The sequence below is a fragment of the Lagopus muta genome, chromosome 10 (genome assembly GCF_023343835.1).
Source record: "Lagopus muta isolate bLagMut1 chromosome 10, bLagMut1 primary, whole genome shotgun sequence".
Classification (NCBI taxonomy): domain Eukaryota; kingdom Metazoa; phylum Chordata; class Aves; order Galliformes; family Phasianidae; genus Lagopus; species Lagopus muta.
The window spans coordinates 7,307,381-7,332,944 of NC_064442.1; the positions used below are offsets into that span (position 1 = coordinate 7,307,381).

At 47.8% G+C, this 25,564-nt stretch overlaps 1 protein-coding gene across 1 annotated transcript in view; it reads left to right on the top strand.

Moving 5' to 3' along the window:
- ACAN (aggrecan) overlaps window positions 1-25,564 on the top strand; it is a 43,851-nt gene that overhangs the window by 9,902 nt on the left and 8,385 nt on the right. Inside the window, exons 2-12 of the mRNA XM_048956610.1 lie at window positions 8,450-8,526; window positions 9,081-9,452; window positions 10,380-10,554; window positions 10,815-10,942; window positions 11,533-11,829; window positions 13,906-14,418; window positions 14,879-15,053; window positions 15,591-15,718; window positions 15,834-16,127; window positions 16,615-16,809; window positions 17,811-20,963. Of these exons, the coding sequence (XP_048812567.1) occupies window positions 8,457-8,526; window positions 9,081-9,452; window positions 10,380-10,554; window positions 10,815-10,942; window positions 11,533-11,829; window positions 13,906-14,418; window positions 14,879-15,053; window positions 15,591-15,718; window positions 15,834-16,127; window positions 16,615-16,809; window positions 17,811-20,963 (5,500 nt within the window). The 5' untranslated portion in view covers window positions 8,450-8,456. The remainder of the gene's footprint in view (window positions 1-8,449; window positions 8,527-9,080; window positions 9,453-10,379; window positions 10,555-10,814; window positions 10,943-11,532; window positions 11,830-13,905; window positions 14,419-14,878; window positions 15,054-15,590; window positions 15,719-15,833; window positions 16,128-16,614; window positions 16,810-17,810; window positions 20,964-25,564) is intronic.

Here is a 25,564-nt window from a genome sequence, read left to right on the forward strand (position 1 = left end):
CAGCATAGGAAGAGGTGTGTAAAATCCTTCATCAGCAGCAGCAAAATCCATGGTTGCACTGTGGCTGGGGGCTCGTGTTGCTGTTGAAAAGGGTATCTGAAGTCCTTGGTGTAAGCTGGTGATTAGAGGCTTGTGAATAAAAGAGGAAGGGCTCCTTCTCTCCCCGGAGACTCTCTGCTTGCCTGCACAAGGAATACACACTCTAGAGAGTCACAAAGAGTTGGAGCATCTGGAAACAGGAACAAATAATAATCTTTTCTCCCTCCCTTGGAAATGAGACCAATCTGCTGAGGAGGAAGAGAGTGCTTTGTGTCAAAAAAATTAAATATATCTGGAGTTCTGGGGAAAAAAAATTGCCAAGAAACTGTTAGATTTCAAAAGTTGCAGATTGTTTATGGCAAGCAGTAATGTTTTCTTGCACCGCTCGTAGGAGGACTCTCCCCTTCCCAGCCAGTAAGCAGAAAGTCCCTGGACCTCTCCCATGCCATTTGCCCTTTTGTCTCCTAGATCACCTCCAAGAGAGGAACAAGTCGAGATTCCACCTTCCTAGCAAAACTAAGCTGTGCATGTCTTGAATTTATGAGACAGGAAATCTATTTGGGAAGAAGGCTAGATCTGAAACAGCCTCATTTAAGTAAATCTAAGCACAGTGTTTACACAATGTCTGGAATTAATGCAGAGAAAACTTTCAGGTGCCAACTTTGGAAAGAGAAAATGGGGAGCAAAAAGAGGCCAAAACTGAACCCGTCATGAAGCTAGAAGCTCTTCCTCCAGGTTGGATAGGAGGTTGTTTTTTTCCACAGTCAAGCACCAAGGGTATGCAGTGCATTGTAAAGCAAAGACCAGATAGGAAGTGATTGCCCACTTGTCACCTCTGTGTCCGTGGGATGGTGGTGTGAGGGTGGTTGGTGTTACCAGCTGTGTGCATTTACAGCATGGACGGTTTCAGCAAAAGTCATGATGTTCTGCAGAACAGCAAAAGGAGGTATCTTAGATAGGAGGTAATGGCAGCCTTTATATCCTACATGTGGTGCATATTCACATGTGAATGCAAGCCAAGGCTACACACAGTATTACAATGATACCAACCAGGAACGTGATCACACTCCTTGTCGTTAGCATGATTCAAAATGCAGTTATTGCAGAGGCCCTAAAGCCATGCATGCCACATGAAATCTAGCTCTCCCCTCAAATCTCTTAGGTTTGTTCTGTGATTTTCCATGCTAGTTTGATGTTTTTTCTACCTTGAGCAAAAGGAAAAGTCTTCATAAGTTGTGCAGATGATATGCCAGGGACCAGCTTCAGGATGTCTGTTCTGGCCCTGCCCAGTGCCTCATTAAGGGAATTTTCACACCACATTTCCAGGGCAATTTGGGGTAGCAGAGTATTAACAGATACCAGACTTGGACAGTAACTAGTAAAGCCAGCAAAGAGCTTTAGGCTTATGTCTCTGTGCCTATGGCTTCTGTACTGAAACAAAATCCCACAGGCACAAGCGAAGTTTCAGTCTACTCATAAAACAAGTACAAAGTCAAATTCTGTACAAGTAAATGTTTCCAGCATAGCATGTGCACCATTCATGCTCTCCAGCAAAGCAATGAGCCATCCCCTAGATGGAGCAAATAGCTGCTGTCCACCAGCTGAGCTTTACTTCTTTTCTATCTCACAGCAACTGCAGAGAACGAGCGTGCCTGTTTAGCACTCACGTCAGAAAGCGTTGTCACTTGGAGAGCCTGTTCTCAGATTCCTTGGAACATGGCAACTTTCACACGTGACGTGCTGGAAGCTTCTGGTGTCCTGAGTGCCTTCTTCTGTGTTTTGGTGGTTTTGTTCCATGTGTCTCAGAGAGAATTGCTCAAGGCTGATGGCAGGTCCACCAAGCACCTGCAGATTGTTACGTACGTTCTCTAGGTTATAATGGCTTACATGCCTCTGCTTCCAAAAAACAAATAAATAAATGACTGGGTGACAGTCGTTTCCACAGATGACATATCTAGGAGGAAAGACATTTCCAAGTTCCATTTATTCTTTGTGGGTTACATTCCTCCTTGCATGCTGAGGGATGAGTACCGATTACCATGGCAGTGCAAGAAGAAGCAGGTCCTAAGGAGGCTTTATGAAGAGCATAATCATCCTCTCTTCTCTAAAAGCTGGACTTCAAGTTGGAATGGTGCTCCAGGCTCTGCTACTTGAAATGACTGAGCCACACTATGAAGGTTCTCAGCCAAGACATCTGTTTCACCTGGACTAGTGAGAGTTTTGAGTAGGAGCTTCAGTGAGCCTCAAAGGCTCATTGTTCCCTTGAATTTAGAGGCTCTGTGTGCTGTTTAATGCAGCTCTTGTTCCATATTGAGCAGACAGAGCATGGCAGCTCTACCTTAGTGCCAATGCTGTACCTTGCGTGAGAGACTCCAGCTGTTGTCTCACCTCAACAGACATGTCTGCCCTTTCAGGGTCAGGAAAATTGCCAGTGTGTGTTGCAAGTAACAGCCAGCTCTGGTTTTTCTGTGAGATCAGGTTGTTTTTGGGTGGCCGATGGCATGGGCTTATGCTATTCTGGAGCAGAAGGCCCATTATGTTCGGCTTACTTCTGATGGAGAGGTGCTGCTGAAATTAATGGTGATGTAGTGTAAAACCAGTATAAATCAGGGGAGAATGACAGCCATTCTGTGGTAGTTACCAGGAGAGAGAGAAATGCTTCTAAAGCTTTTTGTGTTCAGCTGAAGGTTAGTTGCAGACTGTATGTCTGAGCTTGGGTCGATAACTAGATCTAGCATTCAACTGTTCAGGTGTTTCTAAGATTTCCTTTGGATTTTACTTGCTGAAGGCTTGTCCACATATCCTTGGGTATTTTGGCTCTTGCTGTAGTATAAGTGCAATGCAGTTAAATAAACAGCCAAATTATAACAGGCTGGAGATTCTACTGAAGGAAAGGCCGTAGTGACACTGAGAAGGGATAACTCAGAACCAAAATCTGTTTTCTGCCTTGTGCACGAAGCACACCTCTCTGCTGTCAGTTTGTCATCTCCTGTGGCAATCCAAGGAACCAATGCTGCAGAACCGTTGGCGTGAAGGATTCCATCCCTGGATGACACAGTATCAGAGCAGTTATGCCCTGTGTCTTTCTGACTGGGGGAAAAAGGAGGTTATTGTTCTAGGGACGATTTCAGAAACAGAGCAGGCAGGAGCAGCATCCAGGCTGCTCTGTGCATAAAGACCTTACTCTCAGAATGGTTTGGAAGCCAGACAAAATGGAATATTTCTCCTATTTTCTTTACAGCTGAAAAAACATGAAAAATCACAGGAGTGCATTTATTACCATATTTCGGTTCCAAAGTTTGCCTTGTTTAAAAAAAGAAGAAGAAATAAAACGAGTTTTGCCCACCCCCCCCTCACTTTTTTTTTTCTTTCCCCCTTCCTTCCCTCCCTTTTCCTGGACCAGGCTGAGGTATATTTAACAGAAAAGCTCTCAGTGCTGCACAGAGGCTGGGAGCACGCAGAAGGGACAATAAGGTGTTTGTTCACGGAGATCATAGAGCAACGGTCTGTAGTTTTACGTGGGAGAGGAGAAACCACTCTTGGGCAGACATTGGGCACGCTGTCCCAGTAGAGCTGAGAGCCCTCCTGGTGCCTGCTGGGTGATGGTGCCTCCTCAAACCTCACCATCCCCACAGCTGGGGCCTGAAAATAATCATGCTAGATGAAGGTATCCTAGGGAAACTGTTTTCCCTAATGGGGAACAAACAGGGGATGGAAAACCAGTTGAGAAGAGAGAACACAAGGCTAAATAAGAAGTGCTGGTTTTGAGTCTTGTTCAGGAGCTTCTTTATATCCACGGTTTTGAAGGAAATGTTGTCTTTGGAAACGCTCTTATGCCCAGGCATATCTTGTAGTTAATGAGTGGCATTTTATTAGCTGCCAGAAACAATACGTAAGTGTATTAAAGGTCTTCCAAATCTGAGAAACAAGGAAGCTTGAAGTGATTCTTCCAAAAAAAAAAAAAAAAAGGACAACAGCAGGATTAAGGGTGATGAAAATAAATTTAATTGCAACAAGAGTGATTAACATGGTATGGAACAAGCAAAGGCCACGGGAGAAACTGCAGATGGGGCTCAATTAAAATAAACTAGAGGAGAAAATGCTTTCCAGCAAGCAAACAAGTTAGACTGCTGCAAATGGGCCATCTGGCTATTTTCCACTGTACAGACTTACTGTGTAGGCACTTTGTTGGACTTTGACTGCTGTGACTTCTCTTTTTCTTGCTCTCTCCAGATTCTTCATTGCTTTGAAAAGCTGGGGACAGGGTTGGAAGAGTGAGGGATTAAACCTGTCTGCACATATGTGCACACTTTGCTCCACACACACTTAGGTTCTCAAATAAACATATTTATATGCCAGTTTAGGATAGTCTGCACACAACCTGATACAGAAGCATGGCCTTAAGGAGTAAAATAAAGTGGCAAGAAACTTCAGTAAAAGAGATGGTTGTTCTCTGGGGCAGAGACATACAGAGCCTCCCAGCATTTCCTGACTCTGTCATTTTTGGAAAGGCAAGAGCTTTTCCCGAATTCTTACTGGCCTGGGCTGAGCTGGTCGCTGCTTAGGGCAGGTAGGATAGCTGGGATTTTTGTGGCAGTTTGGTTGGATTATTGCTCTGCTGCTTGGTGCCCTGTGCTGGGATGGTTTTCCTGCTGCAAAGGGATACCTGTGATGTTGTATCACTTGTCCCACCTCCTCCCGTCCTCCTGCCACAAAAGCTGCTTGCTGTAGCTGTTCTCCCAGCAAAAGCAATTAGAGCTTTGCAATAAAGTCATTTGCAGGACTAGAAGGTGCTCTGTAGCACGGACCTTGTAGAAAGCATAACATGATCACAGTTCCTTGTGTGTCAGGCTGTGAGCTGCAGAAATGATTCTCTCTTAGCCTTAGGACTGTCCAGTCTTAGTGCACACCCTAGGGAGAGCTCCACCAAAGCGTCTGCAGAACTTTTCCTCCAAGTGATGTTTTCTACTAGAAGATAAGGAACTTGGAACTGAGTTGAGTTTGTCAGCAATTACCTGTTAGCTTCTATGGGCTTAGCAGCCCACCTTTCGGTAGAAGACAGGTTCGTTTGTTAAAGCAGCCAGATAAAGTTATTGCCAGAAACCTGTGTTATTCATGACACACAGGGGAGAGGCACTGGCTGTATCCCCAGTGTGTTGCTCAGATCCACTTCTCTCCTTATCCCTTCAGCCACAGCTGGGGCCATCAGGAGGATCCTGAGCAGGATCGGATAGGCAGTAGAGCTCTCAGTCATCAGCTCTGAGGCACATGTTGCATGGTCTGGTTTAGATATTGAGGAGTGTGACCCGTTTTCCTGAGCTGTGCAGACCACGTCTCCATCATTTGCACTACTGGTGTTGTGTCAGCAGGTTGTTGTCTTTACTTATACTAATCCAGAACCGCCCCTTGAAGCAGCACTTTGCTCATTATCGTGCACTTGGCCATCCCACTGGAGACATGCAAACGTTACAGCATGGAATCTCTGCCATACAAATGGAACAAGAGTCAGAGGCACTCCCAATGCTGCAAATCCCAACCAGTGCTGTGTGCAGGCTCAGGGCCAGATCTCTTTGGCATGCTTACAGGGAGTGTGAAATGGAGATCAGCATTGGAAACAGCACCCTGATGAGTAGGCTGGGTTTCTTACTGGCAGGGAGTCAATGTATTGGAAGAATACACTCAAAATATTATTACTGTGATTTGTTTAACTGCTGCTCGCAGGGAAAAGCATTGCTTCTGGGCTTCTATTGGATAAAGGGAGGTTGGATTTTTTTCCCTGCAGCTAAGCAAGCTGTGAAGATACTGTTTGTCTCAGCTGTTAACTTACGAGGCTATTTTTCCATGTGAAAGATCAGCATAGAGTTTGAGAGAGTCCAGGAGTGCATGGGCTTGTCCCAAAACTTTAAAGGTATGCAAAAATGCTGAGGCTGTTCAAGCTCTTTGCCATGCCTCATGTGTTAGCAGTGACTCATCTGTAACCTGGAGATGTTCTCTAAAATACAGATTAAGCCCTTATCCATCTCCTCCGCTGGCAGCTTACCCCTAAATCTCTTTCTCCGTCCTGATGCCTCTCCTGGGCAGACCTGAGGGACGGCTGGCTTAGGCTGAACAGGAAAAGCAGTTAACTTTACACTATGAGTTTGCCTTCGATTCTATAAGGCTGTTAAAAAGTTTGCATGATATTCATGGTTCTTTGTACTGCCTAGAGCCAGGCAAGATGAATAATACAAGAGCAGAGATTGGAACACTGATATATTTGTATTCATGAATTTTTATGTCAGAAAGAATCATTCTGGGCTGATCTCCTGGGCATCTAGACCCTCCAAACTTCACCCAGCTATCTCTGTATCAAACCCAGTAACTTACTTTGCCTAAGCCATATCTTGCAAAAAGGTCTCCAAGTATGGATTTGAAACTACCAAGGGATAGAAACTCCTTTGCTTCCCTTGGCACCAGTTCCAGTGATCCATCAGCCCATGTTTAAAATGTGGGCTTTGTTTCCCATTTGAATTTGATTGGCATATGGTTCCCAGCTATTAGTTCTTGTTACGCCTTTCTGTTAGATTAAAGAGCCTTTGCTGAGGTTGATGCTTGGACTAGTTGATCTTTTCCAACTTCGTGTTTCTATGATTATCAATATTATTCATCCTCATAGCACAGAACCCCATGAAAGTCAAACCTTATCAAAATCTAATTACATTATGTTACAACCATGAAGGCAGATTTATCAGGCAGACTTAGAATTATACCAACCAACAATATTAAGTATGGAATCTTGATCTGTTTTCTCTGCAAGTTCCTCAGCTAAAATAGATATGGTACGTATTCTTCAGTGCTTAGTGAACTGAAGGCAGTATCAGATTTTCCATTATTTTGCCTGCAACTGATGCCAGTCAAACCAGGAGGTTCTTCTTTGCGTGTCACTGCTGACTGTTGGCACGGTGCTCTAGTGTTTAGGACCTGCCCAAGTGCTCCAGCACACATTAAAAACGAACATCAGCGGGCCAGCAGTTTATGCAGCCAGCTCTTTAAGGACTCCTGAGTGTGGCTGATTTCATTCTGTTTGTCCATAGCAGATGGTGTTTCCAATTCTTGCTTCTGAGGAGCAGAAGGCACTTCTCTGCCCCCAGACCATCCCGTGCTCTGTCTCTGCTATTGTCCAGCTTCTGGGTGCCAAATCCCTTGGCCTCTTCTGCATCACTACTGCATGACATCTGTCTTTGTTTCCCCCTACTGATGGCCAGTACCATGGCTGTGGTTTGTTTTGTTCCTAGTAAATTGATTATACATGTATAAGTCATTCCTAGCTAAAAGGACACACACACACACACGCACAACTCCTCAGTTTGTCCTTGAGGTTGGCACTTACAGGCAACAGAAACTGAGATATGTCTGGTTACATAGCCCTACAAGAGCTTCTCTGCCAATGTGGTCCAGAGCCCTGTTCTGTCCTGTTTTTCTCCAGTACAGCTGTCTCTATTAGCTAGAGACTTCACAGAGATGCCATTCTGTGATGTATCATGTTGAAATGAATGTGTGCATGGAGGTCAATTTTTCAGCATCAAAAGGCTAATGCTGGACTGTTCAGGAAGAGGGGTTTTTTTGGCCACACATTATGCCAGCGATGCTATTTGGAGGCCCTTTCTTCTAGACTGATAGGTTATATACTCAGGACATTCCCTGCCAGCTGGGATCTTTCTAGATCACGGAAGAGAAGTGGCCAATATTTGGACAGGTGACCTCAAAGGAAACTCCAGTGATTCAGAAGGTGTGGTCCATCCTGAGTCACAGGGGAAATGTGGTGCCAAACAGTGTCGTGTTGCTGGAGGACACAGTTTTTACTGGAAATATTAAAACCAACTTCAGCACTTGCAGCTGTTTTATATCTAATGATATGGTACAGAAGAACTATTATGAATGATAATCCGTTTAGGATTAATTTAGTTGGTCTAGCCTATATTGCTTCTGTCATTCAGTGTCTGTAGGATGCTCTTTTCTTTTCATAAGCTTTCTGAAGTATCAGGTTGCTCTGACTAGCTGATGGATCCTGACAAGATATTTATTGTATGGGGCTGCAAGGCCTAGAATTACATTGTATGGATTCCCTATATCCATTCAGGATCCATTTGCATGTAAGTCTGTGTATGCTGTCATTGCAGTGAGTGGAACTAAAGCATTGCAACCTTTGCTTTTTCCATTTAATGGGGACAGTTTTCCCTTTAAGGTGTACAAAATGCATCCAGACATCTGGTCCCAGAGCCATGTTGGCTTGGATGGAAGATGCTGGTCATGGGCAGCTCCTGCTGTGAGCTGGTGCTGAAAGCATTGCCCTGTCCCACTGCATCACCCACAGCTCCCCTCTACACATACAGCTGTTATAAATCCTTTTTCCCTGTGTTGTTCCCAGCAGGTAAACTATGACCACTCTACTACTAGTGTTTGTGTGTTTGCAAGCCATCACCACAGCTGCCTCCGCAGAGCTCTCAGGTACGTGCTGCAGGGTGCTAGGAGCCAGCACTGAGCAATGTGCTGCACACTGGTCCCAGCACCAAATGGGGACATCTCTAGGTGTGCCCAAGACTTGCTCTGTGTATGCATGGGGCCCTTCTTTGGATGGGTGCAATGCCACCATCTGTCATTGTTATTGTGCTTGGGAGGATGGGGAGACAGTTCAGTCAAACATGGGTTTGTGGGGAAGTCAAGGGAATTTCAGCATTCCCCCTTTCTTCTGCCCTATCAGTTGTGATCTCATGTTGTGGACAGCAGCCACACTGCAGGAGGCCCCTTCACTCCATTCATTCCCACATTTGGCGCTGCTCCCAACTCCCAAGAGCAACCATGGAGCAAGGCTTGTAGCTTCCATGTTGTAGCTTCCGTTTCTGCAAGGCTTTTTCAACAGACTAGACAAAAAGGGTACACTTGAATATGTGGGTGTAGGAGGCTCTCAAAGCAGACAGAGGCACTGCAGCATATGGAAGCTCTGGATATTTAGGATGAAGTGCATTACTGATGTAACCCTTGCTTTGTTTGGGAACTGGCAGACAGTAGCGATGGCCTGGAAGTGAAGATACCTGAGCAGTCTCCCCTGCGTGTTGTGCTGGGAAGCTCCCTGAACATCCCCTGCTATTTCAACATCCCAGAGGAAGAGGACACCAGCGCTCTGCTAACCCCACGGATCAAATGGAGCAAGCTTTCCAACGAAACAGAGATCGTCTTACTAGTGGCCACCGGTGGGAAGATCCGGCTCAATGCAGAGTACAGAGAGGTGATCTCCTTGCCCAATTACCCCGCCATCCCTACTGACGCCACCTTGGAAATCAAGGCGCTGAGATCCAACCACACGGGGATTTATCGCTGTGAAGTGATGTACGGGATTGAGGACAGACAAGACACAATAGAAGTCCTGGTGAAAGGTGAGACCCTGCCTTTGCTGCTTCCTCCCACGATCTGGCCTGGGCAGAAAGGAGAGAAGGTGCTGCTCTCTTCATAAGCACCAGCCCTTCTGGTCAGGTCATACAAGGCCAAGTGCAGGTGAGCACAAGCCCTGGGCCAAGTATTTATTCCAGCAGAGCAAACAAAACAGTAGAATGACTCATGGCAGAATATGATGCCAATAAACTGACTCCTCTGACAAGGTGAGTTACAGAGACGGCAAGATGATGTCTTGGCAGGAGGTGGAGCTGGATATTCTGGGCCATTGCTCAGAGGAGTGAATCAGGAGCAGGGCTAGTGCAAAGCCTTTTAATTCTTCCAAATACTGCAGGAGAAGTGATGCCCTCAGCTGGACAATTAGACTGTTCTGAATTTTTTTTCCCCAAAGCTCATTCTAGTAACAAGTGAATAAAATAAGTAAAGTTAGGGTTCCTACAATCCTGACCTTTATCAAGGGTTTTGCTTTCAATGCAGGCCAGGAGGATAGCTTCCACCACAACAGGAAAAACCAGCAGGCTTCTGCTGGTTTCATGCACTGGAGTATCCACATCACAGTCCCCTCATTGCCTCCTGGTGAATTTTCCACTGAACTGGTGCCAGACCAGAGCATACAGACAGCCATCCTTTGTATAGAGTCCTGTTTATTAAAACAACAACAACAACAAAAAACAAAACTTACATACCTTCAGAAAATCTACAGACCTTAAGTGGTATGCCTTGGTATAAAATGTCATGTGCTCTGCAAGCTCCACCAAGTCACCCTTTATCTTAGGATGCTCAAACTTACACCACCAGTACAAATAATTCATTGTTTTTCTCCCCTTTCTTTCAATCCCTAACTCCTTTGGAGGTGAAGGGGCTGGTTGCCCTCCAGCAGACGTGTCCATGATGGCCATTGTGTTTTCCAGGCGTCGTGTTCCACTACAGAGCAATATCCACAAGGTACACCTTGAACTTCGAGAAGGCAAAGCAGGCCTGTATCCAGAACAGTGCTGTCATTGCCACCCCTGAGCAGCTGCAGGCTGCCTATGAGGATGGGTACGAGCAGTGTGATGCCGGCTGGCTGGCTGACCAGACTGTCAGGTAAGGGGGGATAAAAGCCACTTTAGGGAAGGTATTTGTAACAAAGCCACTGCTGGAGTATGGTTGAGAAGCAGTTGGGAAATGCCAAGAAAATCCACAAGTGTGGCTCAACCATGCTGAATCCTGTGTCCCCATTCGTGGGCACCTTGGACTCTAATGTGTTTGGCTTGTTCTCAAGACTGTCACAGGGAAAGCAGGATGCTAGTTCCTCCAGCCCTGTGCTGCTGCCCCATCCTGCTTCTATGCACCTTGTCCCCCAGGTACCCCATCCATCTGCCTCGGGAGCGCTGCTACGGTGACAAGGATGAGTTTCCAGGAGTGAGGACCTACGGTGTCCGTGAGACAGATGAAACCTATGATGTTTACTGCTATGCAGAGCAAATGCAAGGTGATTGGGGGTTCTCACTAGATGCAGAAGCAGCCAATGCTCTGCTTGTGCCTAGTCTAGACAGCAGGGCACAAACGACCTAGAAGATGACAATTTAAAGTTGGAAATCACATCCCCCAGCAAGGCCAAATGTTCTCTACATTCTATTTGTAAGACCTTGGATAATTTTAGTGTTAAATGATTAATGCAGCATAGAGGGTGCAGTTGGTCTAGCCTCCCACAGAGCCATGCCATCCCACGTGTCTCTGACCATCCATTCCAGGATGTGATTTCCAGAAGTGCCCACCATGCACACAACAGGGATCCACTGAATTATTCAGCACATCAGAATTGAAATTGGCCCTTTGACTCCAGATAGTTAAGGAAGTCTTTCTCCAACTAATTTACTCCCTAAGACCCCCTTTATTCTGATCTTTAGAGATAATCACCAACATGAGGCTGCAGTTAAGCTGTAGGACACAGGACTTTCATTTTATCCAGACTCAGGAGTGGGAAGAAGATGGAATGGGAATTGGGATTGGGAATTGGGGTTGGGAATTGGGATTAAACTCAACAGCTAACCCCTGTGCTAATGGATCTTGTGATTGCAGGCAAAGTCTTCTACGCCACCTCCCCCGAGAAGTTCACCTTCCAGGAAGCTTTTGACAAATGCCACAGCTTGGGAGCTCGCCTGGCCACCACGGGCGAGCTGTACTTGGCCTGGAAGGATGGCATGGACGTGTGCAGTGCAGGCTGGCTGGCTGACCGCAGCGTTCGCTACCCCATCTCCAGAGCACGGCCCAATTGCGGAGGGAACCTGGTGGGCGTGCGGACCGTTTACCTGAACCCTGCCAACCAGACGGGGTACCCTCACCCCAGCTCCCGCTACGATGCCATCTGCTACAGTGGTGAGTGCTCTGAGTGATGTCTCCTTGCCTACGTAACGACAAGGAGCTCCTTGTCTGCAGCTCACTTAACCTGGACATATCCCTAGTGCGTTTCCATCACGGTCTTCACCGATGTTTGTCTGCTGGTTTGAATGGGGACGAGATGGGACTACTCCAATTTTTCTTTCAAAACCATTCACTAATGCAGTCTAGGAGCATGGATTAAAATAATTATAGTAATTCACACAGGCAGATGGGGGAGGAAAGTATTCCACTGCTGGTCATTTTTCATCTCAGGCACTCCCAGGTAGTGGTGTAGTGGTTCAGTGTTTCTGGTCACTGCAGAGCAGCACAGAAGGCACACCAATAAAAAAGACAGATTGCAGCTCACCGTTTCACCTGCCCTCGTTAGCCAGTGCCTCCAAACACTTGCATTCTAGTCTCCCTGTATGATACTTACCTTTATGATAGACCCTCTCTGAACTAAGGCAGAGAAGCTTCTTGCTTCTTTGATTTTTGTTTATTTCTTTATTTATTTTTGCAAAGGCACCTGATCTTGGGCTCTTCATGTATTCATGTTCAGGTAGGAAATAAAGAGTCCCAGAAGTGTATGGATGTCTGTCCAAGTAGCAGTTCAGGAGATGTGGAACAAACCTCAGGTGCTCCATGTAGAGGACTTTGAGTGCAGGAGATGGAAGCAAAGGAAAAAGAGAACAGACCTGACCCTGTGTAGCGCTGTGACGCAGTGCAGACACACATCTGAGTGTCCATGCTGGGATAAATCAGAGTGCAGCAGCCTCTGGCAAAATCGTGCCTGGGAAGTGCAGAGCGTCCCCGCTACGCCCTCTTTCTCCTGCCTGCACTCTTCTCCTTGCAGCAAGGAGAGGACGAACGCAGCTGCGCACGATCAGCTTAGGCAGCCAGAGGGGACAGCATTCATGTAGAAGTCCTTCTTTACAAAAATAGTATGTTCTGAAAGCCCTTTCATTCAAACCAATTGTGCCCAGATATAAGTATGATCTGTACATCAGGAGGCTCAAGTATCTGTCCCTGTAAAAGCTCTCAGGCTTCTTGGTATCTATCTATGTGACCTGTGTTCCCACAGCACAGCCTTCCAGTTATCTCAGGGCATTCATTCAAAATTGCTGAGTACAGCCAGTCCTTGCTTGAGCATCTCTGGCTAATTTATTGAATCCTTTAAGATCTGAGAGGTACTGGCTTAAATGAAATAGCAGGAAAATGGAATTGGAAATAAATAGAGTGGGGACAGCAGTATTATGGGCAAAGCCTGATGGTATCTTGTTAGTTCTCCTTCCCCAGCTGAGACCTGCCTCGCTGTATTGCCATCCTTCCCTGACCTGCTCGGTTCAGTGCTGCTCTTTCAGTCCCCATCTGCAGGCTGACCTGCTCAGTGGGATGTCAACAAGCATATTGTCCTAAAGGACGTGACTCATACAGAAAAGTGATTTGGGAGGAGGAAGGTGGGAGTAAAGCATTTGTTTAAGTTTGCTGCATTGAGTGACCTCAGCTGTCTCGGTGGTGGAGGTAGCTTGCATTTATGTGATGAGTTCCTAGGTCCCCAGCTGAGCTGAGCAGAGCAGGAAGGTAGTGATCCAGGTGTGACTTCATGCAGTTAGTTTAAGGATCTCTGTGCCTTCCTCAGGCTCAAAGTTGCTGTAGAGGCTTTCCTTGCTCCCATGCCACCTTGAGTTCCTTGCGACAGGCACTAGAGGTCAGTGCAGACTCGGATTTGTGCAGGGTGCTCCCGGGAACGGGAGCTGGGGGAACGGGGAAAGCCGTCTGCTTTTCCAGCTGGGGAGCCGGGGTGAGTCATTGCCTCCAACTCATGACTATCCAAGAGCAGGCTGCATGGGGCTTTGCACCTTCATCTAGTGGAAGATGCCCACGGCAGAGGGTCAGAACTAAACGGTATTTTAAGGTTCCTTCCAACCCAAACCATGCCATGATTCTGTGATTCCATGCCCTGCTGCCACTGGAGCCAGCAAACTCTCATCTCCCCCTCCACGACAGCACCAGCACTGCACACCTTGCTGGACTGACCATGTCCTGCAATCCTTGCTTTGTCTCTCAATGTAGGTGATGACTTTGAGGCTCTGATCCCAGGACAGTTCACCGATGAGGTTGGGACCGAGCTGGGCAGTGCTTTTACCATACAGACCGTCACACAGACTGAGGTGGAGCTGCCCCTGCCACGCAATGCCACAGAGGAGGAGGCCCGTGGCAGCATTGCTACCCTGAAGCCCATGGAGATCACAGCCACTGCCACTGAGCTGTATGAAGCCTTCACCGTTCTGCCTGACCTCTTCACCACCGGCATCACAGTAGAGACAGCTTCCCCAGGGGAAGTGAATGTGACCACAGAGGAGGTGACAGGGGTATGGGCTGTGCCTGAAGAGGTCACAACATCAGTCTCAGACACTGCTTTCACCACTGGAATGGCAGAGGTGACCTCGGTGGAGGTGGCCATAGGAGTGACTGCCACGCCAGAATTGGAGTCTGCCTCACCATTCACTGTAGAAGATCATCTTGTGCAAGTGACAGCAGCCCCTGATGTTGCCCTCCTTCCCAGGCAGCCCATTTCCCCCACTGGTAAGTCACCAGCACTCCAAGAAGCCTAAAAACGGTCTGAAAATAGTCTGATCTTCTGCCAGTACAAAGGATGTCCAGATCTCTAGAGGTCTGCAGGCCTGTTTGGGTGCTTGGAGTTGCAGGCTGAATGCTTCCACCATGGGTGGGATGGAAGGGCCTTGGAGGGGAGCTGTGGGTTCTTCATCATAAGCAGGATGGGGATCAGATGTCTGATGGCAGCAGTGGTGGTACTCTGCATTCCCTTATGCATCTGGGGAGGGGAAAGTCGAGGGAACTAGATCCCAGGAAGGTTTTAGAACATCACTCTATAATGCAGCAGAGCTCAATGAACGAGGGATCTCCATCCAAGTGAGTTTGCAGGAGTGATCCTTGCATTGCTGTTGGGAAGATCCTATCTGGTGACACATCTCAGTCTGGGGGTTCCTAGTGCCCTGTTTCACCATGGTTCCTCTTTCCTCAGGCGTGGTGTTTCACTACCGTGCTGCCACCAGCAGATACGCCCTCTCCTTCGTCCAAGCCCAACAGGCCTGCTTGGAGAACAACGCCGTTATTGCCACTCCTGAGCAGCTCCAGGCTGCCTACGAGGCTGGCTTTGATCAGTGTGATGCTGGCTGGCTGCAGGACCAGACGGTCAGGTAAAGCCGTATCGATGAAGGGAATACATCTCTGTGAAATGAATGATGGATGCCCCGTCCTTGGAGACACCCAAGGTCAGGCTGGACGGTGCTCTGAGCACCTGATCAGCTGTAGGTGTTCCTGCTCAGTGCAGGGGAGTTGGACTAAATGACCTTTAAGGGTCCCTTCCAGCTCAAACCATTCTATGAACTTGAGGCTTCCCTCTGGTCTGTGCTGCTGCTCTGTTTATCTGCAGTTAAAGCTGTCCTAGCCTAAAGTTGTCTCATCATATAGTGGCCAATAGACTCGTTCTTCTCAGTCTGTTCCTAAACTGTGTGATTAGTGATGAATTTCACAGTGAGCTGACATGTATGAAAAAATGGAGGAAAGTTTGTATTCACTGCCCTAAGCTGTAAGTGCAGGTTTCCAAGTCACACTGGGGTTACCGAGCACCTCTAAATGGGAAGATATGATGTGCTGTTCCCAAGTATGCTGAGATCCTTCAGCCCAGAGTCCATAAAGCTGACTGTGGGTCACCTCCTCTCTTCTTTTGTCAGGTATCCCATTGTGAATCCCCGCAGCAACTGTGCAGGAGACAAAGAGAGCTCCCCGGGTGTGCGCTCATACGGCATGCGCCCGGCCTCAGAGACCTACGATGTGTACTGTTACATCGACAGGCTGAAGGGTATGCTGCCCCCATTCCTCCGTGTGTGGGTAACAGCAGTGCTGGGCAGGCACACTGCGGGATGCCGGAGGTGGTGAGGTTCAGGCTCATGCTTGTCTTCTCTATCGGCCCACAGGTGAGGTGTTTTTTGCGACCCAGCCAGAGCAGTTCACCTTCCAAGAAGCTCAGCTGTACTGTGCAAGCCAAAATGCCACGCTGGCCTCTGCTGGGCAACTCCACGCTGCCTGGAAGCAGGGCCTGGATAGGTGCTACCCTGGGTGGCTGGCTGACGGCAGCCTGCGGTACCCCATCGTGAGCCCCCGTCCTGGCTGTGGGGGGGATGCACCTGGTGTGAGGACCATCTACCAGCATTACAACCAGACGGGCTTTCCTGACCCTCTGTCACGGCATCATGCTTTCTGCTTCAGAGGTACTGTCCCATCCCTGCTAGGTCCTTCCTCCTTAGGGAATGGGGTTTTGCATGGGTGCATCAGGGTCATACTTAAGGCTAAGTGGGATTCACCAAAGCCTTGCTTCTTTTCGGACCTCAGAAGCACATCCTCATAACTGTGTATTTACTTTATTAACTTGGTCATAGTACGGCTTGGGTTAGAAGGGACCTCAGCAATCATCCACTTCCAACCGCCCAGCCACAGGCCGGATTGCCACCCACTAACTCAAGCACTAGATCAGATTGCCTGGGGTCCCATCCAAGCTGGCCTTCATAATGCCTCAGAGGGAAAATCTCACCCGGTTCCCTCTGCCTCCACTTCTCTGCTCAGCTTGTCTCCCAGTATCAGGAGCCCAGCGTATTTTTTCACCATGGCTTATTATTTTGGTATCTGGATCACTTATGGAGCTGCTTCATCTGGGACTATGAGCTCTTGGACACTCTGTCCTGTGTCTTTCTATTCCAGCTCCGCCATCCATGGAGGAGGAGGGGGTGACCTCACCCTTTGAAGAAGAGGTGATGGTAACCCAAGTGATCCCTGGAGTGGAGGATATACCTTCTGGGGAGGAGACAACTGTGGAGACAGAGCTGTCTGCTGAGCCTGAGAATCAGACAGCCTGGGGAACAGAGGTCTTCCCAACCGACGTATCGCTGCTCTCAGGTGGGCCAGGCACCATCTCTTGAGTCATGATTGGTATTGTTGAACCAGAGCACTTCTGAAATAAACTGACTGTGTCCTTGCTGAAGGAAGGGCCTTCCAAATGCAGCTGAGGAGGAAGGTGGAATTAGAGGGCTCTCTTCATTGGAGTTAGCTTTTCATGTAACAGCTTCAGGTGCATTTCAGAGGAGTGTGCTGGCAAGTGTGAAGGCACTCGAGACACACAGTGCTCCTTAGGGACACGTCATCCTCCACAGGCTACCTTAAAGTGGAGGCAATGGGACGGGAAGGGCATGCTGAGTCTCAGAGAAAGTGTGGGACCAAGGAACTTCAGTTATTTAAACTGAAGGAAGGACTTCTTGCTCCGCTGGTTTTGCGCATTACTGTGGAACAGGCTGTGAACTGATAGGCAGTCCCATATTCTTTTGTGTTTGTTTTGTGTTTTTCACCTTATTAGCAAATTAGTTGTGTACATAGGTACAACAGGAGGAGCTCCACAGGAGGAGCTACACAGGTATATAGAATTTTTTGCTGTGTGACCAGCTGTGCTACCGGAATGGCATTGGCCAGCATAGCTGTTGGAGACCAACATTTACATTGCCAGAGCATCTCACAAAATACGTTGTGTGTCCAGGAGGCAGCCTAGAAACTGACCCCACGCCCAGAGGACAGAGCCAAGATGTGCTCAGGGCAGCACCAAACTTCTCTTCCACATGCCATGTCAAAGAAAACTGTAGCTTTATTTTGGCTCCTGGGAATTACTGTCACAGCTGCCATTGTCCCATGCCAGAAGTTGATGTATTCTGTCAGTTTCCCAGCAATTTGTGTGTAACAGTTATTTAAGACATTATCCTCATTAGCAGATTAGAGGGCATCAAAGGATTTCTGACAGAGCCCTTTATCCCAAATGTGATGTTATTAGATGTCAGTTTGGAGGTAAATTAGGAAATTGTTAATATTAACTAGTTGTCCTATTTCCCTCTCTCTCTTCCCTCCTTCTCCAGCGAGACCATCTGCTTTTCCTCCAGCTACTGTAATACCAGAGGAAACAAGTACCAGTGCTCCCATCCCTGAAGTGTCTGGAGAGTTCCCTGAGTCTGGAGAGCACCCAGCCAGTGGTGAACCTTCAGCATCTGGAGCCCCAGACACCAGTGGAGAACCAACTTCTGGAGGTTTTGAACTGAGTGGAGAGCACTCCGGGATTGGAGAAAGTGGATTACCATCTGTAGACCTGCAGAGCAGTGGCTTTGTACCTGGAGAAAGTGGCCTTCCCTCAGGGGACGTGAGCGGGTTGCCTTCTGGCACTGTTGATACCAGCGGCTTACCTTCTGCAGAGGAAGAGGTATCGGTGTCTGTTTCGAGGATACCAGAAGTTAGCGGGATGCCATCTGGAGCTGAAAGCAGTGGTCTGCATTCTGGATTTAGTGGAGAAATCTCTGGCACTGAGCTCATCAGCGGCCTGCCATCTGGAGAGGAAAGTGGGCTCACTTCTGGTTTTCCCACTGTCTCCCTTGTGGATTCCACTTTGGTGGAAGTTGTAACAGCAGCACCGGGACGGCAAGAGGAGGGAAAAGGATCAATTGGAGTCAGTGGTGAAGGAGAGCTGTCGGGGTTTCCATCTGCAGAGTGGGACAGCAGTGGGGCCAGAGGGCTGCCTTCGGGTGCTGAAGCCAGCGGGGAGCATTCTGGAGTGCCTGAGCTCAGTGGGGAACATTCCGGGGTGCCTGGGCTCAGTGGAGAGCCTTTTGAGGTGCCTGAGCTCAGCGGGGAGCATTCCGGGCTGCCTGAGCTCAGTGGGGAACATTCTGGGCTGCCTGAGCTCAGTGGAGAGCCTTTTGGGGTGCCTGAGCTCAGCGGGTTTCCCTCAGGACTGGACATCAGTGGGGAACCATCTGGCATACCCGAGGTGAGCAGCCCGGTGGACGTGAGTGGCCTTACCTCTGGTGTTGATGGAAGTGGTGAGATCTCAGGCGTTACCTTTATAAGCACCAGCCTCCAAGAAGTGACAACCCCGTCAACTGCAGAAGCAGAAGCAAAAGAGATCTTGGAGATCAGCGGACTGCCTTCAGGAGAGACATCAGGCATGGTGTCTGGGAGCATAGAGGTCAGCGGTCAGCCTTCGGGACACATTGACTTCGGTGGGAGCGCGTCTGGAGTGCTTGAGATGAGTGGATTTCCAAGCGGAGAAGTTGAGAGCAGTGGAGAAATCTCTGGGGTTGAAGTCACCAGTGGCCTTGCATCTGGAGAGGAAAGTGGGCTCACGTCAGGCTTTCCTACCGTGTCTCTCGTGGATACCACGTTGGTAGAAGTTGTAACGCAGACATCAGTTGCACAAGAGGTGGGAGAAGGACCTTCTGGGATGATGGAAATCAGTGGATTTCTTTCTGGAGACAGAGGACTATCTGGAGAAGGGTCTGGAGCTGTGCAGTCTAGTGGGCTTCCTTCAGGAACGGGAGACATCAGCGGAGAGCCATCCGGGATCCCATATTTCAGTGGAGACGTTTCTGGAGCCACAGATCTAAGTGGACAACCTTCAGCAGTGACTGATATTAGTGGAGAGGTCTCGGGACTTCCAGAAGTCACTTTAGTCACATCCGATTTAGTAGAAGTTGTGACAAGGCCAACGGTTTCACAGGAGCTGGGTGGGGAAACAGCTGTCACTTTTCCCTATATCTTTGGGCCAAGTGGTGAGGGCTCTGCGTCTGGAGACCTGAGTGGGGGAACGTCTGCAGAAGGTGGTACAGAAACATCAACAGCTTATGAAATCAGTGGTGAGACATCTGCCTTCCCTGAAACGGGTATAGAAACATCCACAGGTCAAGAAATCAGTGGGGAAGCATCTGCATACCCTGAGATTAGTGTAGAAACATCCACGAATCTAGAAACCAGTGGGGAAACATCTGCATACCCTGAGATTAGCACAGAGACATCCACAATTCAGGAAGTTAGTGGGGAAACGTCTGCCTTTCCTGAAATTAGCACAGAAACATCCACAATACAAGAGAGCAGTGGGGAAACATCCGCATTTCCTGAAATTAGAATAGAAACATCCACCTTTCAAGAAATTAGTGGGGAAACGTCTGCATTTCCTGAAATTAGAATAGAAACATCCACCAGTCAAGAGGCCAGGGGTGAGACATCTGCATTTCCTGAGATTACCATAGAAGCTTCCACAGTCCATGAAACCAGTGGAGAAACGTCTGCCTTTCCCGAAATTAGCATAGAAACATCCACAGTCCATGAAATCAGTGGGGAAAGTTCTGCCTTTCCTGAAATTAGAATAGAAACATCCACCAGTCAAGAAGCCCGGGGTGAAACATCTGCGTTTCCTGAGATTACCATAGAAGCCTCCACAATTCAAGAGATCAGTGGAGAAACATCTGCATTTCCTGAAATTAGCATAGAAACTTCAACTGTCCATGAAATCAGCGGTGAAACGTCTGCCTTTCCTGAAATTAGAATAGAAACATCCACGAGTCAAGAAGCCCAGGGTGAAACATCTGCATTTCCTGAGATTACCATAGAGACATCCACTGTCCATGAAACCAGTGGGGAAACATCTGCATTTCCTGAGATTACCATAGAGACTTCCACACAAGAAGCCAGGGGTGAAGAATCTGCCTATCCTGAGGTTAGCATAGAGGCATCCACAGCTCAAGAAGTAAGTGGGGAAAGTTCCGCCTTCCCTGAAATTCGTGTAGAAACATCCACAGGTCAGGAAGCCCGTGGTGAAACATCTGCGTTTCCTGAGATTGGCATAGAGACATCCACAGCCCACGAAAGCAGTGGGGAAACTCCTGGGCTGCCTGCTGTTAGCACCGACACTGCTGCCACGTCTCTGGACAGTGGTGAGCCCTCCAGTGCTCCTGAGAAGGAAATTCCTGACGCAACATCACACTTGGTCACAGGCGTTTCAGGGGAAACCTCTGTCCCAGATGCTATAATCAGTACCAGTGCTCCAGATGTTGAACTAACACAGGGACCCAGAAACACTGAAGAGGCTCAGCTTGAAATAGAGCCCTCCGCTCCCGCAGCGTCAGGACAAGAGACAGAAACAGCTGCTGTCCTCGACAATCCCCATCTGCCAGCCACTGCTACTGCTGCCCTGCATTCAGCCTCCCAAGAAGCAGTAGATGCACTGGGACCCACAACAGAAGGTACTGTGCCTTCTCCCAACCCTAACAGGAAGGGAAAGGAGAGAGGGGGTACATCTCCTCCCGCCTGCCCATTGCAGAGCTGAGGGCCAGCCCAGGGGAAGCAGCAGGAGGTGCACGGGGACCTTTCCCTGCGGCATTATGGCAGCAGGCGTTGACTGCTCCTTCCAGCTGCTGCTCTTGGTGGAGCTGGCACCTGCTGGGAGCATGACTGGGCTACCTATGTGTGCCCCTGGGTTATATGGGTGATGGTTGGGATGTAGGTGACCTCTCCCCTCCGTGCTGCTGGAACAGGGGCTGGAAAAAGTGTACTCTGTGAATGACCAGTGAGAGCCGCTGGGTGTGATACATCAGTGGAAGGCACCAGGGCATTCACACCCCGTCTGAAATTGCTCTTAGCCATTGCTCTCATCTCAAGAAAACAACATTTTTTTTGTCATCATGTGAAAAGCAGAGCAAAGACGGCTCCACCCGCCTGAGACTTCCACTCTGGCTGGGAGATGTGGCTGGGAAGTTGGATCAGGCAGGCTGCAAGCCTCTGCCCTGCTTTGTTTCTCTCTCCATGATGTGCTGACTCGCTGCCCTGGGTGTTTCCAAGCTCTTGTCCACAGCAGCCATCCATCAGCTGCTTTGCTGTGCCGAAGGGCTGAGAGGCACAAGCCAGCTAGGAACAAAGATCTCTGCTCTCAGCTTTGTCACTGCTGAGTGCAGCATTTGCATTGAGCACGCTGCTCGCTGGAGCACAAACGGGCAAAATGTGTGAGGAGATGCTCACAGCTTCTGGCAGCTGAGCTGATACATGTGCTCCCTTCACCCTGCCCCTTTTTGGTGCTTTAGCAGGGCTGGTAGTTGCCAAGTATAAACATATACAGTATTTAAATCTGAGTAACCTTGTATGGTGAAAATGCTTCACCAGCTTTCTGACAGCACTTCACCAAGTAGTGCTTACATGCCATGCAGACACTAGGATGCTACAATGAGAAGACAAGCAGGGACATTTTCATGCTTGCCAGCCACTTCTTGGCCAGGAAGGAGCCCTGTAATGTCCCACAGCATCCCTGGCAATGGCTTGGTTTCACTTTGCTACAGCAAGGAGCAGGCTCTGGAGCACAGGCTCCACTGCAAAAATCATCTTGTCACATAAACACATTGGTGCTTTTAGATATCTTGTGGTTCTGTTCATTTGGCCATGCTGCAGAAATATAGCAAAAAATGCATTTGCAAAGCAATCTGCTTCTAGCAAAAGCAGTATTCACTCCACTCCCTTCCCACGCAGCCTCCTGGTCGGCTGCTTCCTGGTGAACCCACACCACTAAGCACAAATCTGGATTTGGTACGGGTCTGTAATGCAGGGCTCTGTGCTGCTCAGCCTTGTTTCAAGCTTCTTTCCCATCCTCAAAAAGCTTTGGACAAGTCACTGCATTTCACTCTGCATCATTTCCCTCTGGGAAAACAGGTGACCACAGCTCAGCCCTGCTCCCCACACATCCCATCTGTCTTTGTAGAAAGCCTCCAAAACCCTCCTTGCATCCCTCATGGGCTCTGCCCTTGGGCCATGCTTGCTGCCACGTCCTAGCCTGGAGACAAAAACAAGTCAGAAGGACGAGGGGAAGGAAGGGAACCAGCCAACAAGGCTCAGCAAAAAGAGAAAAAATTGGCCCCAAAGTGTTGTTTTATTTCACTGCTTATTCTTTTTATAAATTACCCACAAGGCTACTGCCAGATTCTTCAGAGCGATTGTTAGCCAACATTCTTGTGAAGCATTTTGAAAGAAAACCATGTGTTAGGCAGCTCATGTGTGAAGAGGTTTGAAAAAGGTTCCAAGACTGGAATATGTTGTGTATTTGTGAGTCACGGGAATGGCAAAATAGCAGCTGGGGTTTCTTAACAGGTGACAGAGGTAAGTGATAACTGCACAAAGCTTAACTGTGGATTCCTTGTGCACTAGAGATGGGCTTCAGAACACGTGCTTGGTTTTTGCTTCTCTAGAAGATAATGCATGGTATAAGAATTCTTTTGTTGATAAGCTTCTTTGCTGTAGTGTTTCTTCAGGGTGAAATGCAGTCCAGGTCAGGGTCTGAACAAGGCTCATCCAGGCAGCAAGAAAGTGTTGCTGACCATGAACGTGCAGCACCTCTGCACAGGGGTGAGATTTCTCTAGAAAAGTAGGGCACAGTGCTGATGAAGAAGAATAAAGAAGAAAAACATTCTCTTCTGAACTCATCACTCTTCAGAATGACTGTGAATGCAAAAAGCCTACAAGGAAGAGCTATGGGTTGGAACCACGGTTTGGAACCTCGTGCTGTGCTCAGAGCTGTAGGGTGCTGTGGATGCTCGTTAAGTGCAATGTGTTTCGGCTACCTTTGAGGCATGACCAAAGCTGGTTCAGCTCACAGAAGGAGCTCGGAGCTCAGGGCAGGGTATGAAGCTGCTGGGCTCCTGTCCTGCCATTTAAGAATTCCAATTAGATTCAGCAGTCTTTTTAGTGGGATGACTTGAGAAGAATTACATTTTTTCTGTAGGCTCTACTTCTCTCTCAAAGACAAAGCCACAAGGACAAGAAGACTGGAGGTTAACACTTGGGATGCCAATATTATTTAGTTGTTAACAAAAATGAAGGCATTGCCTGCACGTGTCTTTGTCAGCAGTTGGATTCGTCCTTGATGGCAGGAAGCCTACAGGCCTACAGCATGAAGAAATGGCCATAGCCTTGGCTTCTGCATCCAGAGCTTTGCCAGCTCAGTGGGTCTTTTTGCTTCGGGTAACATTTGAAGACAAATAATTATTAACTGAGAAGAGCATGCTGGCACTTCAGTGAAAGGCTGTGGTTTGGAGCACTCTGACCAGCCAATGTTCTAAAAACTTCACTCAAGTCAAGGGAAAAATAGAAATGTGCTGAAATGGCAGCAATTTGTGTCAAGTTTTGTTTGCCTCTGGTGAAAAGAACTCATGGAGTCTTCCACCAATGGCCCCAAAGTAGGTAAGGTTAGAATCCAAGTGAGAAAAGGTATTGATGGTGTTTCCTCCTTCACACTACAGAAATCCAAGGCATAGCCTTTTTTTTTTTTTCTTTTTTTCTTTTTCTTCAAAAAGATCATTCCAGAAGCAGCTTTGGTTGGATTAATACAGTTCATTCTTTTAGTAACTTAATTGCTCATAAGTCACTAGCTGGCTACCTGATTTTTGATGCTGGTACATGGAGGAATTGCTCTCCTCAGCTCCTCCTCTTCTCTCCTTGTAGGAGTCCATCAGTCAGATGTTTTTCTTCTCTATTTGAGAGATCAATTCAAACTTCCCTGGGACTCAGAAAGGCAAATTTAACTTGTACCTGGAATTTTACCTCAGTCTCTAGAAGATAATGATGCAGCTGGTCTCTGAATCCCTGTTTGGATAATCACACTTACAGGAAGGTCTATAAAGAAGGGCTGCGGAGCACATCAGGGACTGCTGGACATGCAGAAAATGCCTCGTGTTCCAGCCTTACATTTTCTCCTATGCAGAACAAAAGCAAGAGTACAAATCATAGAGTATTTTTCTGAACTGGTTCCTCACAGCGTAAGACTAGAATTGGTTCAGGGATGGGTGGCAGCACCACCTGTCTGCAGTCTGCTTCTCCTCCATAAGTGTTCTAAGCACAAAGCCAACTTCATTTCAGGAGTACTTTTGCTCTCGTGGATGCGGGCTGTCACTGAGAGAAATGCACAGACTGTGTTGTTTTAAGGAGCATCAGCAGTGTTTCTAGGATGGTCTGCTTAGCTTGGGATGAGGGATTTTGAAAGCCTTCCCTTCTCTCTCACTGTGTGCCCACTTTTGCACGCCGTTTGCCTCCTGAGCAAAGCCAGGACTGATTTCTTTTTCATTTCTAAAGGGTTTCTCTTTCCAATTGCTATGATCCAGTACAGCACATTGTCTTCAAAGGCACTGGGAGAATACTTGTGCTGTGTTTAGCTGCATCAAAAGAAAATAGTGCTGACTAAATATAGTAAGTATCTGGCAGTGTAAGAGAAAGCTGAGGAAGTGAACGGTGTGAGGCAAATTCAAAGATTGCTCTGTAACTCTGTAACTCCCCTTGCTTTTGCCAGCCAGCAGTTTACAAGTTCCAGATGCAAGCCCCTATTTACATTAGAGGGTTTTTTTTATTTTAATTTTTGGTTTCATTAATAAGAAATAATCCAAAAGTTATCCCTTAGGTCCTGTTAGTAGTAAAAAATAGGACCTATTGTCACAATAGATTTGAATAATCCTTTGTAACTTCTGGGTGATATGAAGTACGGCGCAAAGCATCTCCCAGAGAGCTCTTGATTTTGCATTATCCTTGAGAAGTGACTTAATAATAAGTGGGCTTCCTATTCTTGGCACAGCAAAGCATTTTCTTCCCTGTCTCTGTTTCAGAGCTGAAGCTCTTGAAAGCCAGGGCTGCCTCTGTTCTGCATCCCATGCCACATCAGTTGTTCTTTGTGAGCACTGGGTAATAATAGCAGTGGTCTCTTCTCCTTGTTAGCTGATAAGCTCTTGAGCTGCACCTTAAAGCAGAGCTGACTTTTGAATGGCTGCTCACCCAAGCAAACAAATAGCTCACTTACATGGAAGAATGTCAAACTCCC